This window comes from Zalophus californianus, chromosome 2 (genome assembly GCF_009762305.2).
Source record: "Zalophus californianus isolate mZalCal1 chromosome 2, mZalCal1.pri.v2, whole genome shotgun sequence".
Taxonomy (NCBI): Eukaryota; Metazoa; Chordata; class Mammalia; order Carnivora; family Otariidae; genus Zalophus; species Zalophus californianus.
In genome coordinates, this window is record NC_045596.1 from 165,741,625 (window position 1) to 165,765,887 (window position 24,263).

Below are 24,263 nucleotides of genomic sequence, written 5' to 3' on the forward strand. Positions count from 1 at the left end.
CTGCTTCTCTTGTGTAGGATTTCCTGCTAACTGTCTGCTGAATGTACACATTGTTGAGTCCTATTGCTGTCATTATGAAACCATCTAGGTTTTCAAGAGGATTTTGACCACTTTGAGGTACCACGAATTGCAGCCATTCTTATCGTCGGTGATACTGGCTAAAGATATGGTCTGGGAGTTCTGAGTGCAGTCCTCAGAGCTGAGAGATATGGAGGTCTCTGGGAGAGTCCTCAGTCATTTGTAGGCATGATTGTTGCTCTACACCACCTGTTGAGATTTCATAACTGAGAAGCAGGAGACTGGAGTTAAAGGTGTACTCAGGAATTCCCGCTGTAATTATATCTTGATTAGTGTAAAGTGCTAATGATTATCAGCTTCATTTTGCTTTTCAGTCAACAGAGCTGATGAAATTTTAATACCTGGACCTTTCATTTTCAGTTAATAAAACTCGTATATCAAGCATGCTGCTGGATGGTGGAGGCAAGAACTAACTCTGGCATATACGTGAACATTTTACTTGATCTTTCTTAACACAAAGGGGAGATCATTTTTAGTCAAAATATAGAGTCAGAAAGAAAGATGTCCAGACATCTGCCTAATCTTGATGATTTAATATTCAAGAGTTTTGCCTTAAAAAATGTTGTTTCATCCTGTGCCTAGCATGGGGAATGAGTTATCCCTAGAAATTCACAGAATCCTGAGTTACCATCTTGCCCATCTGTGTTTCCAGCAAGATTCCATTTAACTCTTGAGTCCCATTATCTAGCATGGTTTAAATGTTCTCCCTTTCACCACTGGGTATTAATAATGCTCTTATTCTACAAACCTTCCTCAACTACCACCCCCCTCCCCCCCGCCCCGGGGCAGTAAATGTTTCTTAACATCATGCATCAGCTCCCTTAAGCTTCTTGTCTTCTAAAGGCCTGCCATTCAGGCTCAGTCTGTTTTTCCTTTTTAGCAGCTTTGGAAAAACAGCTGGCCATCAGTCTAAATTCTGTAATCCTCTATGTGTCTCAAGTGTTATTAAGTAATGCTTCAGCTTCTCTTCTGGCTAAGTAATCCCAAATCCTTTATTACTCATACACCTTTCTTCCTTAAGCCACCTCTCTGGCTCTTCTCTCTACTTCCTAGCATTCTACAATCCATCCTGGATTGCTTTGAAAGAATCTTAGATTGCTGTAGTCACCACAAACTTGTGACCAGATACATGAATGTTTCATGACCAGCAAGTGAGATTTTCTGACTTAGTCTTCCCACACACTCCCTTGTCTCATGCTCACCATGTTCCTGGTCTGTATGAGGGCAGGCTCTGTGTCAATTTGGCATAACTGATGTCAGCGTGGGACATGGGAAAACATGACGTAAGAGTTAGGAGATCTTGGTTCCGGTCTTCATTTTTTCTGTGGCCAGGATTCTGGGAACTAACTTTTATCAAGCAGGCACAACAGAGATTAATGAGATTGAACCATTAGCCCCATTTTATTTTAGGAAATATTTTCACTGCAGAAAGTCATCCTATCCTGAGTTAAATTTAGTTTGATTTTATTTCAAAACCTATTATTTTCTATCTGCCGCATCTTATGATTTTTTGAATAAATAGGCTTCTATAGAATTAATGAAACTTAATAAAATAGTTCTGTGAGTTAACAAAAAGTATTTCGATTAAAAAAAAGTATTTCCATTCTAGATTTCAAGCTGCATGAGGACTAGTGTTGTATGCTAATGTAGAACATGGTGCCAGTACATAGATTTGAACAAATGAAACATAAAAATACAGATGCTTCATAAGATTGAAGTAAAGTGAGGTTCATGCCAGGTGCTGTCCCTCCAATCTGATCCTTCCTATCCCTGGCTGCACACTAGAAGCACCTGCAGAGCTTTAAAGCCTGCCATTGCTCAGCTGCAGCCCCAGGGATTCTGATTTAATTGGCTTGGGTGGAACCTAGAGTCCATAAGTGTTCAATGTCTCCCAGCTGGGCTGAGAACCGCTGATTCTAATCCAGTGCTTTCCAAATTTAATTTGCATACCAGTCACCCGAAACTCTCCTAAATGTCGAGTCTCATCTAGTGGTCCAGGGTGGGATCTGAGATTTGCTTCTTCAATAAACTGTCAAGTGATGTTGATGCTCTTGGTCTGTGGAGCACACTTGCAGTTGCAAATTTTAAGCAGCGTCACCTTCATTAGCTGTTAATGGCACCCTTGTCCTAAAAATTCTTCAATAGAAATCATTTATATTCTCTCTCATGCACTCCCTTTTGGCTGTGTCTGCATGGCAACAATGAAGTATGCAATTTGTGGGCAAGCCATAGTTAAATGAACAATTATGGATGATACATTTAAATAATTCAGGCTCTGGGTTGGCCTCTTCCCCCAGGGACAAAATTAACCTAAAGATTTTCTAACATTGATTTGCAAAGTCTTATCTAGCCTAAAACCTTTTCTTTATTTGTAATCATCCTCTGCCCACCAACTTCATTGCTTAATAGGAGAAGCAGTGGTATAAGGAAATGGTCTTTAAACTTGTAGGGATTGGAGGACCTTCCTGCCTTAGCATTTGGCACCCTGGATTCTCTTGATCCAACGGCTGGAAGTACATAACATGATGGAGCAAAGGAGCTCCATCTGTCTTAGAAGACCTCAAGGAATTCTAGAGTTGCTTTGTGGTTTTATAGAGCTAACTCAGAATAGCATTGGACCTTCAGATTTAACAGTTTTCAAGTGGCAGTTAATAAAAAGTACTTTATTTCTAGGTTAAATACAAATAGATACATGCAAAATATATGCATAGCTAATATTCGTATTCATTTAGTTTTAAATAGAAGTAGAGGCAACTTTTGTAACCTGCAAACTGTGGGTTATTAAGGACAAATGTGACTTTTAGGGATATATGCTTAAGGTCACTCAACACTCAGGTTGAGTGGAGAAACCTGTTTAGGGAAGCATGCTAGCTGAGGGTGAAGTAGAGATACACACGTTCTCTTCAGGGGACAGTATCAGTACTAACTTCTCCAAAATGGCTTCTAAGGTTTCAGCTTCCTTCAGCTCAGTCCAAAAGGCCACCCTCTCTCTCTGTCTACTTCTGAACTTAGCCTGTACTTCATCTCTGCTGTGCTTCTGGCACTGGTTGCTTTTTTCATCTTTGAATCCTCCATAAATATTCATAGGATATAAGAAATGATCCAGGAAGCTGGCTCTCTAGTTGAATAGCTGATGCTGCTGGATAAGTAAATCATTCCCATCCGTGAGCATGAGGTATAGATTAGGTGAAGTGAGCGATGGTGGCAGCAGAATGAAAGAATAAAAGCTGGTACCAGTCCTCAGGTTTCACCTTACTGGTCTTCCCCCACTCTGCCAACACTGTCTGATCTGGGGGATGCCCTTCATCCCCTCCCTCTAAGGATGGCATCTGTTGGCTTGGACATGGGGGTGCCAGTGAATCAATGAATCCCTGTCAGGGAAACCCACTCTGCCCTCTGTGACTCTGCCTCTTATCTGAGGTTCATGAGGAAGGGTATTTACAGCAGCGCCCAATTAGCAGGCCATTGATTCTTGCTCAACCAATAAGCAAATATACTAGGGTGATGTCATAACTTTTAGTGTCCAAACAACTTAATAAGTATTTATGTCCTAATAACTCATCCAGCACATACTGAAGGAAAAGTTAATATTTGTATTTCATCCTTAAATAACCACATTTACTAATGGATGCATTTGCCTGTTGGACACCGCATAACTTCTCAAATCTTTGGATTAGATTGGACATTGTCACCTTTGTTTCCTGTTCCCCACTCGTGGGCTAGATGAGCCCTCAAATATCCAGGTTCACAGGAATATGACCTCATTCAAAGGACTGTAGCATCTAATGTTGAAACTGTGAACTTCCTCAAGATATGGTTCCCAAGGTATCTAATGGATGTCTCTATGCTTTTCTCAGAATTTTAAATAATCTTATGGTTACCCTGTATGCTTACTGCATCATCCCAGGGTACCTCTGCACAGCGTTTGGGAACTGTGGCCATGACCACAGGGAGTAAAGCACCTTAACTGAATAGTGTTTGAAGACCAAACACCATGAATGCATTATACCCATAATGCGGCAGGTGTTTTTAAGATCAGTCTGGACAGAGAGGATGCCTTCCTACTAGCAGAATTTCCTCAAGTAAAATTCCTTCTCTTACACAGATAGCTTTATGGAGAATAAACTGTTTGCCTCATTCAACAGGGGTTTATTTAACACATACTTTGTGCCAGGCCTGGTTCTAAAGACCTGGGATATACCGGCAGACAACATAGATCAAGATCCTGTCCTCCTGGAACCTACATTCTACATCCTCTGTTTTCACCACATGGAAGAATATGGACTATCCCAGCTTTAGGATTCTTTTGTCAAACAACATGAGAAAATTATAAAAGGACTTTCATCTCCTCTAAAGTTCTGTTTAATGGCTCATTTTCAAAGATTAGAATTCTGCAGGAGACAGGCATACTTAAGATATTTAGAACCTAATCAGTGACTGAAACTAGAGGGAATTATTCTATATTAATGAAAATCAATGATCTATGAATACTATATTAATGAAGACTGATGATATATGAATGTAGTGTGGGTGAGGAAGCAGTTCCTGTTAATAGGCTGATTATAATTAGAGTTTCAATACAAAATTGAATAGGAATGATGGTTCTGTTATAAGTCATCCTCACATTTGTTTATTCTCAGGAAGTGTTTAATGGCATGTATTTTGGAACATGAAATATTTTACAGTGTTCTTTAATTTCCTTCAAGGCATAAAAGAAATAGCACATGGATTTTTCTATCTTGCAGTCTTGGATAGCGGAACTCACTTCCAAACATATGAGAAGGAAGAGTGTTACTTCATTTTATCTAAATAACGAGAGTGATTTTTGGGTCTGCCATACAATGGGAAAACAGCTTTCCCTTGTATCCTTTGGAGAAATAGGAGAAGCTGGGGCTTTTACATCATATTCTGACAGAGCCAGTTTTCTCCCAATCCACTGTCCCCCAAATCAACAATAAATTAATAAATAAATCACTGCAAATAAAATCTTCTGCGATTTAAGACCCGGTTGTAGCACCACACGTCCCCTAAGCAGTGTTTTCTCCACTTTGCATTAAAACAAGTTAGCATGAAATGTGGCCTATATGTAAGTTGTAAAATAAAATTGTTTTCCCTCTTCATCAAGAGTATATATCCTCTAGTATAAAACAAATCACCATAATCCACAACTAAGAAATAACCATTGCTATGAGCTTGATTTATAGCCTTCTGGTCTTTATATAGTTTTAAATAGGTGGGTGTGTATAATTTAATAATAAGTAATTAGGTTTGTACCCTACATATAAACACAGTTTAGTTTACATTATATCCTGAACATTTCTCCAGGTCACTAAATATTTTTTTTCTAAAATGTGTTTTCAATTGTTTTGTGGTGTTTCAGAGTATAGATGCCCACAATTTATTTCATCTATCCGCACATATGAACATCTAACTTGTTTTAAACCCTGTAAAGTCTAAAGAAATCATTCAAGATTTAAAATGTAGCTATCATAAGCCATTTATGAAAACATGAAGATCCACCAAGTTGATATTAACTGAAATTTACTAGTCTTTTTCTTTCTTTATTCATCACAAGAGGCCCTGTCCTCTGCTAGAGATACAAAGAAAATGTACATTTTGAGCCTCGACTTTTCAGTTTACATCGAGTTGAGGCATTTACCAGCAGAAGAGCCTGGAAGACTGAGTTGTCCATCCACACTGACAGCTGTCTCCTCAGCCAGGAGCTGAATGGCCCAGTCAAATTTAATTATCAACAGCATTTGCAAAACAAAAACAAAACCAAAAAACAAAACCAACCAAACCACAACAACAACAATAAAAACCAAACCCAACAAACGGTGATACTTGCTAAAGGATTCCTGAGGTAATTAATTTGATTTAAGGTAGGAAAAAAGAGAAAAACGGAAAGACTGTTGAACATGTCACAGAAAGACATGTTGATCAGTCATTTCATGACTGAAAACTGGAAAAATTGTTTTAGAGAAAATGCATATTTCCAAATAATCCCCACTGAGAACAGATGTTGAAGCCTGGGAAATGTGTTCTGACTCTATAGTTACTCTGTTTGTTTATTTGACCTATCACTTCCCCAGCATTACTAGAAACTAGTTGGCATTAAAATATGGTGTTTGGTCTTTGTGTCAAAAGATCTGGTCTTTGCCATTGTCTTTGCTGCTTATTAATTAGGGGGCCCTGTGATAGTTGACTTATCTCCCTGAGCTTCAAGCTGCCTCATTGGTAAAACAGGATTTGAGGACAACTTAAATAAGAAAATACATGGAACAGACAGAATAGAATAAACTGCACAATATTATACAAACTTGAAGAATTGATATTATGGATAAGAAAACCTTAGGTGAGAAAGCCACATACTTTAAAAGACGTAAATTCCTGGAACTATTTCGGTAAGTCCTTTGTGAGGATGGACTAATTTTTGTTATCCTAAAGCCTAGAAAGCATCAGGAATGAGTGGAAAAGGAAGAAAGAAAAGGACAAGGGAGGAAGGGAGAGGAGAGATGGGGGAGAGAGAGAGAGAGTAGGGAATGTCAGTGAAAGTTGCATGTTTTGGAGTTGAAGTTCACTCTGAGGCCATGGTCCAGAGGGCAGACAGGCAGGTGAGAATACTATTGCCTGTTAACTGCGTTATCCCCTTCTCTGGCTAAGGACACCCATGTGGTGATCTGACAAGTAAAACTTTGAGATTTGTTGCTAGATCCTGTCTGGTTGGTTGAAAGAAGACCTGCTCTAGTCTCCCAAGCAATTATTTCCAAAATTTTTACTAATCCATCTCTCCGGTGTGATGTTAAATCAGGTCTGACCCCAGAAGCTAGGGTGGCCAACTGATTCCAATTTGTCTTGGATTGTCCCTGTTTTAGCATTGAAAGTCCCATGTCCTACAAACCTTGTCAGTTCCAGGCAAACTGGGATGTGGTACTGAGCCAGAAGCTTGGAGTGAGGAGTTTAGATGCCATGCTAAATGAACAGAGTAAATGGTTTCCTGTTTGAAAGTAAAATTTCCAGAATGATGTGCATAATTTGAACTCTCTAAAAAATATGTAGAAATAGGCCACCCCAGCAAATAGATATTTGAGATAATACTGACTTCCTGTATATCCAATTGAATCCACAAGACAGGAACTGGGATGTGTCTACACTTGGATATGTTGCCTTTCTACAATTTAGCCTTCACCCCCCACACACACACCTCTACTCAGAATCTTGTCACTGGGTTTCTAGTATTTATGTTTATATTGACTAGAATTCAAGCCCTAAATGACACAATTTAGAAGAAATAAAACTCTTGGTTACCAGTACTTTATTCACTTCTAATGCAAAGAGCATCCATCCATCCATTCATTCATTTAGCAAAAGGCATGGGCTATATACATTATGTGAGTGACATCATGCAACGTGCTGACTCATGGAGAGTCTGGTTGTACACAGTGTTACATTACAGAGTGAGGAAGTGTTCCGAGAGAGGCACACACCAGGTGCACTGGAAGTATTTTTGTCCTTAGATCAACTGAGGTTATTCTACCAGAAAGAAACAAATATAGGACAGAGATGCATATTATTCTACACTATTATTCAAGACAACTTAGCCAACAGTCTATAAATAGCTGTTGAGAATTTGCTTCTTGACAAACATGATGCAAGACATAAAAGGGATATTGAAAATGATTGATGTCAGGTAATTCTTAGAAATCAAGTTTTGGAGACTGACTTGTTTCAGTTGTCTCAAGTATTAGAACAACTTGAGTTTATTTCAGTTGCTCTGAATTGGCTACAGATCCATGATCTTCTGTTCAAAATACTGGGGGCTAAATGTATTTTGAGAATCAGAAATCTTAGGATTTTAGGTATGTAACTAGGTACAGATACCATATATTATGTTTCAATAGATCTAAGACAGAACTCTATGTTTAGAGACATTAATAAATCTCTTGCAACATGTATGTATGTTTACACTAAGTGATTATATATATCACATAATATATATTATATATTTTATTCACATTTTATTTACTTATTTTTATTTAATTTATTTATAAATTTATATTCATATATACTTATATAAATATATATGTAGTATTTATATAAACTATATATATATTTCTATAAAGACTATAAATAGCCTCTTCTGAATTCAGGTCAGGTTTTAATAAAAAATGAATCATGAAGAAAAATTTGAATTTTAGAGGCTTTTGATTTTTTTCTGAATTGAAACAAGGGATTGTGGACATGTATTAGAGAAGACAGCACACACCAAAATATCAAGTATTGAAGTGTAAGTGTTATGATCTAATTTCCCTTATACATGCACACATACACACACAGGTGTACACAACTAAGATTATAAGGCGCTTTTTAAGAAATGTCAAATGAATTGTGCGGTTGATAAGTGCTTTGAGTTTAGAGGAGGGAGAACTACTTCTTGCTTGGGTTGTCAAGGCCTCACAGAGCAGATGGGACTGAACAGCACCCTGAGGGGCAGGTGTTTAGCTAGGAGGAGAGGGATGGTTGACCAGGCTGGGGATGGTGCCAATCAAAGTAGGTGGTACCGTGCCTCAGCAGCTCAATATGTATATGAATTTCTGCTTGGGATAAGGGATCAGAATTGTTATTTAACTTTTATAATATTAATTTATAACATTAGCTGCTATTATGGAGAAACTTTTATATCTTGGAGAAATGGAGAAATTGATCAGGGTTTTAAAAAAATGCCAAGTGATTATTATTTCCTTCTGCTTCATAGATAAAGATGTGGCATTTCAGTCATTGCCTACAAAATAATTGGCCCTGTTGCTGTGGGATGTAGTACGTGACTTTCTTTTATTTGAAGATCTAGGAGGACGATCATACAGTTATTTTCAAACAAAGTCTGGCAATATTTGTATCAATGCTTCTCAACGTTAGCTGTATTTTGGAAACATGGACCGGGTGGTGTGGGAAGAGGGCATTAAAGCATCCTGATGCCTGGCTCCTACCCCAAGATTCTGATGTAATTGAACAGAATTGGTCTGGGGACAGCCTGGACTTAGAGATTCTTAAAGTTCCTCCTGAGTCTAATGCTTGCCCAAGGTTGAAAACTACTGGTTTTGATGAATGAACTCTTGGTTTTAAGTTGTAAAGAGAGGAGGTAAAGTCAATATTTAGCTAAATATTTTTGCAATTAAAATAAAAATATAAAGCATGAAATTTAAATAACAATGAACTATACATCAACTATTTTGTCACAAACATGTTTTCAAACCAAACAGTAATGTTTGCCCTACTTTGTATTCATTTTATTAGAATTATATACTTTTGCCAAAGAACTATGGGTGTTATGATCCATGCTCACACACAGATTAACATTATTACCTGGAAACTGCTCTCTTCCCATATAACCTCACTATTTGACATCCAGTCAAAGCCATAAAAGAGTGAGAGAGAGCTTCTATAATTTGTTCCATCCCTACACTATGGGTTTTAAAGAAATGGTAACCCTGAATTTTAACCTTGTTGAAACCAGAGACATCAGAGGTTTGCCAAAGGTCACACAGCTTGGTGGGTGATGGAGTCCGACCCAGTCTTGATTTCTGACTTTGAGTCAAGGTGGTTTCCACTCCCTCATGTTGCTGCCTTTGTAAGAAATATAAACTGGGTTGAGATTGGTGACAGTTGGAAATAGAGCATAAGAAAAATTAAACTTTGGAGCTGTATTAAGGAGATGAAGCTATAATACAGATGCAGCATTAACTTACTTTCTTGTGTGAAAGATAAGATTATCTTATATGATGGATATTCTATTTTGCATCACTCCTGCCAGAAGTGGTATGTAGGGTGTCAATAGATAAAATTGACTCAGATGTTTTTTTAGGGCCCGGTTTAGAGAAAAGTAAGTTATGCTTTAAGAGTCAGCATTCATTCTGATGGCAGACATTTGATAGGTTTTCCATTGCCATAAAAAACAATAGATGGATATAAATCCTCAGAAATTGATAAGGTTGCAGGAAACTTTGGAAACAAGATTCAATTTTCTTTAGAAAAGTGGGTAGAAGTCCTTTTACATACGGGTCAACTCTGTAGCTTTTATTAGCATTTCTAAGTCATGACAGATGATACTGGGTGGCTGCTGGGGTGTTATGGCCCACTTTTGAGCTTTATTTTCACATGGTGATATATGACTGAATCTGGCAATAAGGCTTTTAAAAGACATACTACTTCTCTAAGTCCCAAAAGAAATAGTATCATTTAATTTCATCTAAGCTAGCTAAAACCTCCCTATCTGATGAAATCTCTGGATAGAGAAGAAAAGACTTTTTCAAGATATTGCTACAATACCAATCATTTCTTGAATCAAAATGTTATTTAGCAAGTATTTATTTGTATATCTGTTATTTAATCTGAAAAAAAAAGCCCACATTAAACTGATTTGAAAGCTTGGGGAGTTGATTAAGTGTTTACTTGTTATTGATGTTCCAGATTTCAGCTTTTCCTTGGAATGACCCTAATATTCATGGTTTTGCCAACTGCACTCCTACGTAGCAGAAGGTGCTGCTATATTGCATTGTGACTAATGGGCCTTATGAGAATTTAAAGTGCTTTTTCTTTTGTAAAATATTTTGGATTAGAACCTTTTTCCAAAATGAAATTTAATTCTATATAGAACAAAGATGACTGAGGTCTAGAAGAATATATAAATTTGCTTATTATAAAATTGCTTATTAAGAAGTATAAAAAGGATCTTAGAGGTATTGTAAGGAACATGGGCCTTGGAAATTAAGGATTTGGTTTGGAGTCCTGCCTTTACCATAACTAGATATGTCATCATCCGGTGAATGATTCGGCATCTCTGAAGTCCATCGTGTGAGATATGGAACAGTAACTAAGTCATTGTTACTGTGAGGATGAAAGCAAGTTGTATATTCTAATACAGAAAGAAGTTATTTTTACTTTCTGTTAGTAAACTCCTTCAAGTTAGGTTCTTTTTTGCTTCTGGGCCAAAAATAACTGAAAGCTCACAATGGAATGTGTTAAATTAATAGCTGGGGCTGTGCAATTTTAAAATAGTGATGTTATGCCTTTTCAGTTTAGATAAGCAACATCTGTTCCATACTGTTTGTCTTTTGGTCTTTTAAAACAATATTGTACTTTCAACATCAATTTTAGCAGGTATGCTTGAAAATAACCTATCACAGTAAACCGAAGAAACTGGCAATAAAATTAGCATGATTTTGTTGACTGATACAGTCCTTGTAACTGAAAGATTTGCTTCTATCACTTGGGCAAATCCTTTATTTATTGGTTATTTCCAGTTTTAACATACAAATGTCTAATTCATTCATTCAGAATCTTTCAAGCCATTATTGTTCCATGTTTACTTTAAGTTTTGGCTGCAGTTTGATTAATGGATTCCTCCCTTACCTCCAAGAGTTTATTTTTGAAAATCTTCATTTTTACCTAAGAGATGGTCTCCTAAACTATCAGATTTAAACAGAACAATGTGAGAAATCTGATCTCAATAAATTAGGAATTTTCAGTTGTATTCCAGCTTAAAAAATGAGGACTGGCAAAAATCATTTTCCTGCTTTCAGTAAACTCTGGATTTCCAGCTCTAGAATGAACATGAGACTCTTCCATCTTCAGCTATTGAGAATGAGTATACTCAGTAATGGACTAACCTGGCTTGTGGTTCTCTCTGGTTGTTTTCCTTCACAGCAACACCCCTGAACTCACTTAAGCCTCCAAGGGTGGACACTGCTCCAGTGGTTGCATCTCCCTATCAAAGAAGAGATTCAGACAGATACTGTGGGCTCTGTGCAGCCTGGTTTAACAATCCTCTCATGGCCCAGCAACATTATGATGGCAAGAAACACAAAAAGAATGCAGCAAGAGTTGCTTTATTAGAACAACTTGGGACAACTCTGGATATGGGGGAACTAAGAGGTAAGAGAAACTCTTAATTTCTGCCACAGAACTGGGCTTTCAGAGAAAGATTGTGTTTTCACAAACTGCATTGATTACTAAGGAAAAATCTAGGCTCATCTAAAAGGAATAGAAGGAAAAGGAAATGAGCAGAAAACTAGCTTAATTTTTGTAATCTCCTTCATTTCAAACTCTTTGTTATTTCCATATATTTTTTAAAGATTTTATTTATTTATTTGAGAGAGAGAGAATGAGAGATAGCACAAGAGGGGAGAGGGTCAGAGGGAGGAGCAGACTCCCCGCTGAGCAGGGAGCCCGATGCAGGGCTCGATCCCGGGACTCCAGGATCATGACCTGAACCGAAGGCAGTCGCTTAACCAACTGAGCCACCCAGGCGCCCTGTTATTTCCATATTTTTATTGACATTTTTCAGATTGAAGCCACCCATATATGAACCAGATATTTTCCTTCTGCTTTACCTTTAAGAGAAGGACGGGGGGGGGGGGGGGGGCGGGGAGGAGCAGAGGGCAAGGGAGAGAGAGAATCTCAAGTAAGCTCCATGCCCAGTGCGGAGCTTGATGCGGGGCTCTATCTCACAATCCTGAGATCATGACCTGAGCTGGAATCAAGAGTCAAATGCTTAACTGACTGGACCACCCAGGCGTACCTCTGCTTTATCTTTAAACACCTTTGCTATTGAATGCTTTAGTACATGAGCAGCATGAGAGAAGATGCTCAAAGGGCCAAATAACATTATCTTATTAAAACTTACATGCTTTTGTGAATCCAACCCAAATGAAGCAGCATGTTGACTCTATTTAATAGCTTAAAACAAGCCCAAGTCCCTTTAATAGAAATATCTAGGAAGCTGAGGTAAGATGGTTCCGCCATATGGTCAATACCCAGCTTCCTCACTGCACCCTTCCAGATATTTTCTCAAGTGATAGAAAGAATGCAGCATTTGAAATTCATACGGGGTTTCACAGAAGCTGCTGAGTAGAGACTCAGGAACCATAGGGGAGGATCATTCCTGTGGATTCCTTAGGAGGACATATACCAATTCGTGGGATTTGATAGAATCTTTCATCATCAACAACCACTTAAACATTTTTTGATCACCTAAACATTTTTGATCAACTCATGTTGGCATTGTATGAGTAGAACAGAATCATATAAAATATTTTTTTCTGAGAAAATACATGTTTTCAGGAAAATAATTTTGAAAAGGGTGCTATGAATACTATACTTCAAGTGTTATGTGGGCTAGATGAGCTTTTATGGGCTGGCCAAGAATCATTATTCATAATAGCTCTAATAACAAAATTTGCAATTCAATTTTGAGAATTTCAAGAATGCAATCTGAGTTTTAACTGGGGTCTGTGTGTAGCCTACAATTCTTTCTCTAACTGGGCTATGAGCCTCCCAAGAGAGGTCGTTGTATTCAGGAAATGTGCTGGTACAATTCTAGACCAGAAAAGTGGGACTGAAAATCATGCTTTGTGAGCTGAATGGGTAGGGGTGGGGGCAAGTTGCTTCTGGTTTTTGTTGGTTGAGGAAGACTTCATCCAGGAAAAGGATCTGAATGGGAACTAGAAATGTAGGTAGCATTTCAGCAGGCTGTCCAAGTGAGCAGATTCATATACATACAGGCAAAGAGGCAGGAAAGCATAAGCTGTAGCTGGCAAAGACACACGTTATCATGAAAGAATCGTCTCATACTGTATAGATTTAGGATTGGAGGTCCATTAGTATATCTATAGAGCTTGATTAGAGATGGATTTTTCCAAGATATGTAATTAAGAACAACAAATAAGAACAAGACATTAAAAACACTTTATTTCGGGTTTGTTTTTAGCTATAGAAAAACAACACAGGGCTTCATCTTCCAGAATGTTGGATAATTTCATCTCAGAGCCTTTTGAATTGTTGGTGCTTTTGCTTTTTGTTGGGAGATTTCTTGTATTCTCTGTCTATGTCTTGTTAAAAAATACAGAAAGAGTCTCTCCATAGCTGAAGGCCTTCCCAAAACTTGCTGTTACTGGCAGATTAACAAGTTGGCTCAGTGACTCCTTCACAGCAGGGCACTGAAGGAGAAAAATAGGGCTTTATTTATGTTTTGTGCCAGATATTATGACTTGTAGAAGAATTATTTCTCGAGCACATTCTTCTTGCCTATTTTGAATTATCAGTGCTGCATCTTTTATGTACAACCACATTTAATGACTTGGGCGTCTGAATTCTGTAACATTAGGCAGCTTGTCTTTTATACAGAAGACAAAAAGGGCTGCTCTTTGACTTGATAACTCAATGTGGCTATGACTCAGTAGCACATGAGATGAGATTAGCATTGAACACAATGTCCTTGAAACCAACCTTTTCACCCCCCCCAGTGACATTTTGATATATGTCTATTCAGGCATTAAATTATTAAGGAATAAAGCAAGAAGATAAACCAGTGTGCGTGCGCACACACACACACACACACACACACAAACACACACATACCCCTATTTCTAGAATGCTTCTAATGCATTATCAATCAATTACTAAGGACAAAAACTACTAATTAGTAAATATAGGTATAACTTTTTAAACACTCATGTCATGCAGCTTAAGCACAATATGGCAACATTTCAGGCTTTCTCTCTTTCATAGAACTCAGTTTTTTAAGCACTACACCATTTACTTACTTTATTATGGTTTTCCTGATTTTCTGTCTTCCTCTCTACTCCTATAGATTGTTAGATTGATGCCTGTTTTGCTCACTGATGTGTTCAAAATGCCTAGGACAATGACAGACACAGAGTAGGTACTCAATAATTGCTGAATAGATAGTGGAAGCAAAAACTTTAAAAAATCACCTAAAAGCCTACATTCTTAACATGATAATCATTTTTATTTCTAAAAGGAGCCTGGCTGAATGATTTTTACAAGAAATTATGATGTTTTTCTTCTGATTTTTAAAAACGATGTCTATTTTACATACTGTGAAGTGCAGACATTAAGTGTTATACAGTTCAGGGGGTTTTGACAATACAAACACCTGTATAACCCACACACCTATTAAAATATAATTTATCAATCCTGAGAAAACTCCCACGTGCCCCTTCCCAGTTCATCCAACTTCCCATTCCAGGGACCCACTTTTCCTATTTTAGTTTTGCCTATTTTTAAACTTCATATAAAAGGAGCAAACGTGTGTATTTTGTGTGTGTGTCTGGCTTCTCTTACACAGCATATTGTTTTTGAAATATATCCATTTCTTGCATATAAAGCAGAATAGCTCCTTGCTTTTTATTGCTGAGTAGTATTCTGCTATACAAAAGTTCCACAGTTTATCTATTCTCCTCTTGATGTTTGTGTGTGTGTGTGTGTGTGTGTGTGTGTGTGTGTGTGTGTGCTATTTTGAATAAAGCTTTCATGAACATTCTTTTTTTGTTTTTGTTTTGGCCAACATATGTTTTACTTATCTTGGTAAATGCCTGGGAGTAGAATTGCTGGGTCATAAAGTTGGGAGTATTTTTAACTATGTAAGGAATGGTCAAAATATCTTCCAAAGTAGCTGCATTCTTTTGCAGTCCCTAAAGCAACATAAATAAATTCCACAGTCTCTCCAATATTTGTTTTTGTCAGTTTTCAAAATTTTAGCCATTCTAGTGGATGTAGAAAAGTATTTCATTATGGCTTTAATTTGCATTTCCAAGTTGACTAATGATGTCAAACACTTTTAATGTGCTTATTGGTCATTTATATATCTTCCTTTGTGAGGTATCTGTTCATGTCTTTTGTCTACTTTAAAAAAGTCTTGGTTGTTTGTCTTTTTATTATTGAGTAATAGGTAGGAGCTTTTCATATATTTTCAATACACATCCTTTGTCAGATATACGCATTGCAAATATTTTCTCCTACTTTGCAATTTGGCTATTCATTTCTTTAAATGTCTGGTGAACAGACATTACTAAATTATAAAAGTCTGATTAATCTTTTTTCCCTTTTATGATCATTGCTTTTTGTGTCACATCTAAAAAAACTTTGCCTGCACTCAAGATCAAAGGTGTTCTTACATGTTTTTATGTACAAATTTCATAGGTTTAGCTCTTATATCTAGGATTATGATGTATCTCAAACTAACTTTTGTGTATGGTATGAGATAATAATAGGAGTTGAAATACATTTTGTTTCATGCATTCACCAAGTTCTTACAGAAAATTTGTTAAAATATCTTCTTTTCCTCATTGAATGATCTTGGCACAGTTATTGAAAATCTATTGATTGCACATGAGTCACTTTGTATCCAAGCTATTGTGTTCCATTGATTTCTTTGTTTTGTTTATGCCAGTACCACATTTTACTGATTCTTTTAGCATTATGGAAGTCTTGAGATCAGGTAATGCAAGCTCTCCATCTTTGTTCTTCTTCCTCAGTATTGCTTGGCTGTTCTAAATTCTTTGCATTTCAATATAAATTTCAGAATCAGCTTGTCAATTTCTACGCAGAAAGCTTGTTGGAATATTGAATGGGATTGAATTTAATCTATATATCAATTTGGGGAGATTTATTTAATTTCTTCACAGTACTGAGTCTTCCAATCCATGAACATCTTATATTTATTTATGATTTTTTTCAAGTTCTGTCAGCAACATTCTGTAGTTTTCAGTGTAAAGGTTTTGCACATTTAAAAAAAAATTTTCACGTATTTTCTGTTTAATGCTAATATAAATTCTTTTTCTTGAAATTTCATTTTTATGTGTTGATTACTGAAATAGAAAATGCAGTTGATTTTTCTATATTGGTCTTGATTCCTGTAACCTACACATAACTTTCTACCATTCTTGGTATATAATTAAATAGCACAAGAAATTCCACCTTTTGTATTTTTTGGTATTCACACTATTTAGTCATTGGAAACTCTATATTTGTGTTAACATTCTTGCCTTCCTTTGCTTCATGTGGGAAATCAAAGTTTAAAAGTTATTCTTGTAGATTAGCAAAGAATTTTAAATGGGATTGGCCTAAATGGTCATTAATATGCATAACCTGGTTACTGATTCAACTTTAGTGTTATTTGTTCCAGAAAACAGATGTCTCTACTTCCAAGTTTTAATTTAACAAGAAAAATAGTCATCCTTTTCTGAATATAGAGTACAGTGTAGAAAACAAAGGAAGTCATTGAATTATGAAATTACAAAATTCAATGATTACAAAGTACTTTAGAGATTTTTATAGTTTAAATTCTTCTTGCTAGCATAAAACACAGATATTAGGTAGTTTCTTATTTAGAAATAGTGACAATATAAACTGTAAAATTATGGTTAGGTGGAAATAGAATAAACACTTTGCAGATCTTTATTATTTATTCTTTTAAATGTTGTAGGGTAGAAAATGCAGTTATTTCATTGTTTCAGAGGAAACTAGAAACTGGTGCAATTCTCTTCTGAAGATACAGAGTAAAGGAACTCATTTGAAAATTTAATAATGTTTCTGAGCATAAAGAGGCAGATAGTGTTGGAAGGGACATCAAACATCATTGTGTTATATTCCTTTTTCCTCCCCGCTTCCTCCCTTCCAGCTTTCTTTCTTTCCTTCTTTCTTTCTTTCTCTCTTTCTTTCTCTTTCTTTTTTACAGAGCAGCATTGTGAGGCCCAGAGAAGTGACATGACTGTTTCCCTTCTAAACTATGGCTAGACCCACAACTTCTGATTGTGTGCACACCAATTTCTAGTGACTCATCATTGACTAAATAGAACTCTGAATAATTAACTCTTTAAAAAAACAGTTGTGTTTGGGGACTTATCTATTTTTAAATGCATAAAACTTGCTTTGGACTAAAGTATAGAATGGGCATAGTCAACTCTCAGTTTTCTGGTAATGAATCACTTACGACGTGCCTTATATGGCTTTAATAAAGGAGGTTTCCCCACATTCCTGACTCCATCTCAGCTGGAGTGAATATAGAAATGCAAAGAAATCATATTCACTATTCACAAGGGCCTGGTGTTGGGAAGCAAATTTCTGTGAAGAGAAAACATATTCCCTAAGGGGTCACTAGAATTTATTACTCTCTATAATGCAGTCTCTGCCTTTACTAGTGGGAATGGGGATTAATTTTTAAGGATACAAGAAGCTTATATAGGACTTCAAATCATTAAAGTAGCATGTGAGTCAGAAAGAGCAGACCCATCTCAAAATGAACAGAACACTGGAGTGAGAGATTTTTACTCTTTGGGTTATTTCTGCTGTGGACTTTCAGGTGATAATGGGTTGTCTGTCTCATACTTTGTCCCACTTAATCTTAGTTTGGCCTTTGCTTATATCTCAGGCAGGAGACAGCTTAGTCCCATCATTCAGTGACAACCCTCTATCTCCAGTTACCTAAGATACCTGTGCAGGGGTGCTTGGGCATTGGGTCTGCTCCAAAGTCTGCTCCAGTGGAAAGAAAGGTATTCTGGGTAAAAAATGAACAGTTTTCAAAGTCAACCAGTCCAAGTATTGCTGTGTAAAAACCACCTCAAAGTATGGAGGTTTAAAAAAACAATAGATTTTTACTATCTCCCAGTTTCTGTGGGGGGAATTTGGGAATGGCTTGGCTGGGTGATTCTGGAAAATTTAAAAAACTGAATGAAAGAAGAAAGAAAAGGTGACACACTCATGTGTTGGCAGGAGGCCTCAGTTTTTCTCCTCATGGTCATTTCCCAGGATTTGTCTTAGATGCTCCTGCTATGGTGACTGGCTTCCCAAGAATGAGACATTTAAGAGAGACCAGGTAGAATGGTTGAAAGTTGCATAGCATCACCTGCATCACATTTTATTCATCAGAAGTCAATACCAGACCATATTAAAGGGCTGGTAGAGCATTAGACTCCAGACTCCATCTTTTAGGAGAGGATTGTTAGAGAATGTGGGGACATTTTAAAACTACCACAATCAGTCAGAAAGCAAGTGGACCACTGACATATGTAATAACCACTATTCTGCCACACACTTGTAGACTTTAGCCTGAAAAGCATCTCATCTACAGGTGGAATTAATATTTGCAATAGACATATCAAGTCAAGGATTTAATTTTTTTTAAACTAAAACCTAACAGAGATTTCTGCCTATCTTCATTCGAACCAAGAAAATGGTCTCTCTGTGTTCCTCTGCCCAAATTCTGGGCCTTCTCTGATAGATATCATGGCTGGGGTCAGCAGAGACAGGACATACCATACCATCTGAAGTTTGCTTTCATCCAACAACCATCCTTTCTTCATCCAGCAACCATACTCCTTTTGTGATTGGCCAATCCAATATGCCTGAGGGATTCCAAAGATTTGGGGACCAAATTAATTGGAATTAACAACTTGATTGTGGGCTCCCAATCTCCATGTGAGTTGATAGAAACAGAAGTTCTAATCAAGATTTTAGAAACAGAAATCTTGTTATATGTTATTGCTTGGTTTCCTCTCTGATTTTTCATTTATTTATTCATTCACTTTTTATTCATCTGCTAATATTGAACTCCTACTATATACCAGGCATAAAGTGTTGGAGATACTACAGTGAATGAGAAAAAAAGGTCTCTATCTTGGGAAGAAGACAGAAAATAAAGAAGTAAAATATTTTTAGCCTGTAGCAAAGGCTAAAGGGATAAAAGTGAGGTGATATAATAAATAATGAAGTAGAGGTAGGTTTCTTTAAATGGGATGATTCGTGACAGCTTTACAGAGAAGCTGACATTTTGGACTATGACCTGAAGGAGGGGGAGCATCCAGATATGAAGTGCCTGCTCATTTTTTGCAGAGGAATTAGCAAGTGCAAATGGCCCTGTGTGGGGAAGGGGCTTGGTACATCTGAGTACTAATGGTCGGCAGAGTGCCTGAAGATAATAAGAGGGGTAAAAAGTGAGATTGGGTTTAGATAGAGTCACATTTTGCAGATCTGAATGGGTCATTGTGAAAGTTTTGATTTATTCTAAGTGCAATAGGTGATTGCAGCTCATCTTACTTGTGAATCCACATGATCCACTTTTTTTCTCTACCAATGGGCTAGCTTCATTTCCACTCTAGGTCACGTCTCTTCCCTCTGTCTTGCTCCTGTCATTCCTGTGAATACACCCTTTACATACTTCCTTTGTTCAAGGCTACATTTCTCATGCTGTTAGCAGATTTTTAGGGTAGCAAAACTTTCTGGCCAGAGATCCATCATTCGTTTATGTTTTTCAGGGCTAAAACAAAACAAAACAAAACAAAACAAAACACCCTGGTAGTTCTCTTTAGTGTTTAAAGGAAAGAACAACTGACCTATGTTTCCTTCATGATGTTCGCTGTGGGTGAGTGAGTACTTTGGAGAAGAGAAATTTCTTGGCAGTCATTGAATTGAGAGGAAACTAAGCTCAGGAACAGCATATTGGTTACTGCAGAATAGCAGGGCTATTAAATTGGAATGTATTAGGTGTATTTGGGCATGTTAGGAGCAGCTGATTCATGGGAAAAATGGACCTAACAAGTACACACTAAAGTCTTCATTTTAGAACAGAGGATTCTGGCCACTGATTAAACCTTGTCTAATTAGGCAAGTAGAAGAGCCATACTGCTTAAGTATGGAAATGTAAAGGGGACAGTGGGAATGGAGCAGTGAAGCTACTGGACTTTCATATCAGTGGTGTCAGGTGGGCCTTGAAAGACAACTAGAAGCTATTCAGGTTGGCCAGTGGAGTGGGACGACTTTGCAGGCTGAAGACAGAGCCTATGAAAAGTCGTGGCGGCAAGGGAAACAGGTCCCCTTTGAAGAGCTATATGGTATGTCTGGAGCTTAATGTCAGGTTTGGGATTAATGGGAGAAGTAGCTGGAGAAATAAGAGTCAGATCATGATAGGAGTCGAATACTTTTATTTAACCCTGAACGCTGTGGGAGGGATTTCAAAATTTTTGGACGGAAATTTGCATTTTTTTAAAAGATTTTATTTATTTGACAGAGAGAGCACAAGCAGAGGGAGAGAGAGGGAGAAGCAGGCTCCCTGCTGAGCAGGGAGCCCAATGTGGGACTCGATCCCAGGACTCTGGGATCATGACCCAGGCCGAAGGCAGCCGCTTAACCAACTGAGCCACCAAGGCGTCCCAAAATTTGCATTTCTGAAAGAAGTTGCTATAGACAGCAGCATGAAGGGTGGGTTAGGAAAGTAGACAGAAGACAGGGAGATTTTTTGGAAGGCTATTAATTTAATCCAGTGAGAAATTATGCCAACTTGAATTAAAGAAAATAGCACTGAGCATATAAGTAAAGGGAACAAAATGAGAAAAAAAAAATTGGATGTGAGTTCAGGGGAATTTGGTGAAGAGATGATGCTTCATAGCCCCTGATAGCCACCCCTTCCATGGCAGGGCCTGTCCATGATTTACTCTTAACTTACCATGCCACATCCCACACTACTGTGAGAGCCTTCTTCTGAATCGTGAATCCCAGCTCTGAGCATTTGGTTTTATCAGTCCTGATACTTTTAACCCAGTTTTGGTCTTGTCAAAAAATCTTGAGGGCAGGGTGGTCCATGTCTTATTCTTTTTTGCATCACTGACAGAAGCCAGAACAACCGCTGATAGAAAGTCCTGAATGAATGTCCAGGGATTTGAATGGTCTTATCCTGTTAACTAACTTCAAGACCATAATCCATATTTTTCAGTTTCTAAGTGCAATCAGAATTATGCATCTCAAGTTGATGATTGAACATTTCCTAGTGCTTAATACTTAATAAAAAATTACTATGTCAAGTTAGGTACCTTTTTATTGCATTTCATAAATTAAAACAAAAACATTAGTTCATTCCTTGTACTAATATTTTCAATCTCTGAAAGCTGTATGTATTTTATTTAGTTAAGAATCAGCAGAAAATAGGACCTTTAAGCAGATATGATAATTATAGAACACATTTCTAAATTGAATGGTAGGGGAAGAGGTGCCAGAAGGAAATACTCAGCTTAGATTACACCTGGTTATTTTTGCATTATTATTTTTAATGTGTTTTGACACCTCAGCTGTTGCATATAGACTCACTCTGATCCTCAGAGCCCACATTTTGGGTTAGATAATTCAACTGCTTAAATGGCTCATGTTCCCATCATATTATTGAAGTGGGAAAATAGTGTGATATAGAAGAGATCATTTTCATTCATTCATTCATTCACAGTTACTAGGTGTCTATTATGTGCAGGCTTTGTGGCTGAAGTTATATAGAATATTGAAATGTCTGACTCGTCTTCTAAATCTCAAAGGGTTTAAAGTCTGAAGAAGGGGAGGAGAGCAAGATAATACCTTTATGGAAATAAATATAACACAAAATATGAAAAAGAAATGAGAGCTTAGGAGTTACTCCAGCCTACTGCATTGGAATTTGAAAATCAAGGAGAAATTACTTCCAACTTGGAGTTAGCATCATACGTATGGAAATTGGTTGACCAGGTTCTCTAGAGCCAAGAGATCTGCATGACTAAAAGCATGGAGAGATGGGAAAAGTGTGAGCATAATTAGTAATCGAGTTCAGCGGGGTTAGATGCATAAGTGAGACAAAGCTGGGAAGACAGATCAGAACCAAATTGTAAGTAGCCTTGCATGTCAGGCACACCTGTACTTCTTTTGACAGCCACAGACATTTTTCTTTTTTTTGAGTGGGGATATGGCTGATCCCATGTGTGCTTTACGGGGATTATGGTGTGATGGACTGGAGTGGGGTGATTCAAGAAGCCCGAAAACCAAATGAAATCAATGTAGAAGCCTGTGTGAAGGCCTGGAGAGGACTGGAGGGTCGGGGGAGAAGTGGGACAGTGAAAAATATATTTCTCTCTGTACCAGTCAGTGTACTCTTCCCCTCAACAAAATTCAAGGGAGCAGGGGCATTAGGATTCTGAAAGACACCTTGGCAAGGCCTTGAGAACACTAATAGGAAAAGATATAAATTTAATGAATAATATGAGTAATAACTTAAATTTCTGTTTAATCTCAAATCCAACAAGGAATGTGGTCAAACATTCACAGTAGTCTATTTACATCCTGTAAAGCAATTCCTTCTTCAGCCAAGACAGATTCTTGTCCATTATTGTTATTAATGAAGCTAATAAATGGAACACTATCTAAAGAAGCTTGGTTAACTCTTTATCATCACTGACTAGGTTTCAAAAAAGATGAACATGGCTTTTAAAATGGAATCATTCTGCCTCCATTTATGCATTATGTGGGTGCTCATTAAATAGAGAACTACACACCAACTTGGATTTCTAATTTCAGAATTGGCTAATACATTAGAGACAGCCCCAAGTTTGATGCATGAAACCAGTATCCTTGGCTGTGAGGGGTTGACCAAGAAAAGGACAGAAGCCACACACACCCACCAAAATCCAAGCCAGTTAACTGATCTATAGTTGCCAATTTGGGCTACATTGAGAAAGCTGACAGTATTATGTGAAGCTGATAACCAAGTTATTTTTCTCTCTTTGTACCTTAAGGCCTTTCTTCAGTATTGACTGAAGGTCTCTACTGTTTAGTTTAAGCTCAAGAACTAGGAGAGTATTTTGCAAGAGCTCAGCACAATGTTTTCCTAAAGTTCTAGGAACATGTCTCTGTTACACTGGATCTTAAATAGCCCTGGGCTTTGTTAGTGGCATGCATTCATTTGACAAAAGAAGGGATGCTTGCAAAAAGATGCAAAATCAGGAGAAACCGTCCTTCAACAAATAGGAAAACTATTTTGTTTGTTTCTAAAATTATAGCTTTAACTCCATGCAAAAAAAGCAGTCATATTTTCTTTTATTTTAAAGCTGCTGCAGACAGACCTAATTTTCTGCATTAGGTGGGATTCTATAAAGTTGATTGTAAGTTGGTATTAAAAGTATATGAAACAAATGTCAGGTTTACTCAAAGTAGAACATACCTACAGATGTTTTTGTTCACTATCTTATTTTGACTAATTTTTAATGAGCATGTACCATGTGACAGACATTGTGATAAACCCAGGAATATAAAGATGAATGTGAAAGAAGACATTCTCCTGTCTTCAAGAAGTCTATACATTGTGATTGCTGTGGCAAGTGAAATATTGCAAAACTTTCTACTTGAAGGTTTTAGTGTATTTTCTGTATGTAAATGCTTAGATATATGGGAAAGAAAAAAAACAGACAAAAGTATAGTCCATTCTACACTTTCAATCTATTTTTCAAATAGGTTCTGCTATTAGAAATTATCATCTCCTGTGAATGTTTCCCCATGAAAATGGGGATTTTATATTTAAGGTTGAGGTAAGGAAGGAATCA

The 24,263-nt window shown here is 37.2% G+C and overlaps 1 protein-coding gene across 1 annotated transcript in view; it reads left to right on the plus strand.

The window, feature by feature from the left end:
* The window catches only part of ZMAT4 (zinc finger matrin-type 4), a 371,996-nt gene that overhangs the window by 211,282 nt on the left and 136,451 nt on the right, over positions 1-24,263 (plus strand). Inside the window, exon 5 of the mRNA XM_027597341.1 lies at positions 11,782-12,009. Coding sequence (XP_027453142.1) covers positions 11,782-12,009 — 228 coding nt within the window. The remainder of the gene's footprint in view (positions 1-11,781; positions 12,010-24,263) is intronic.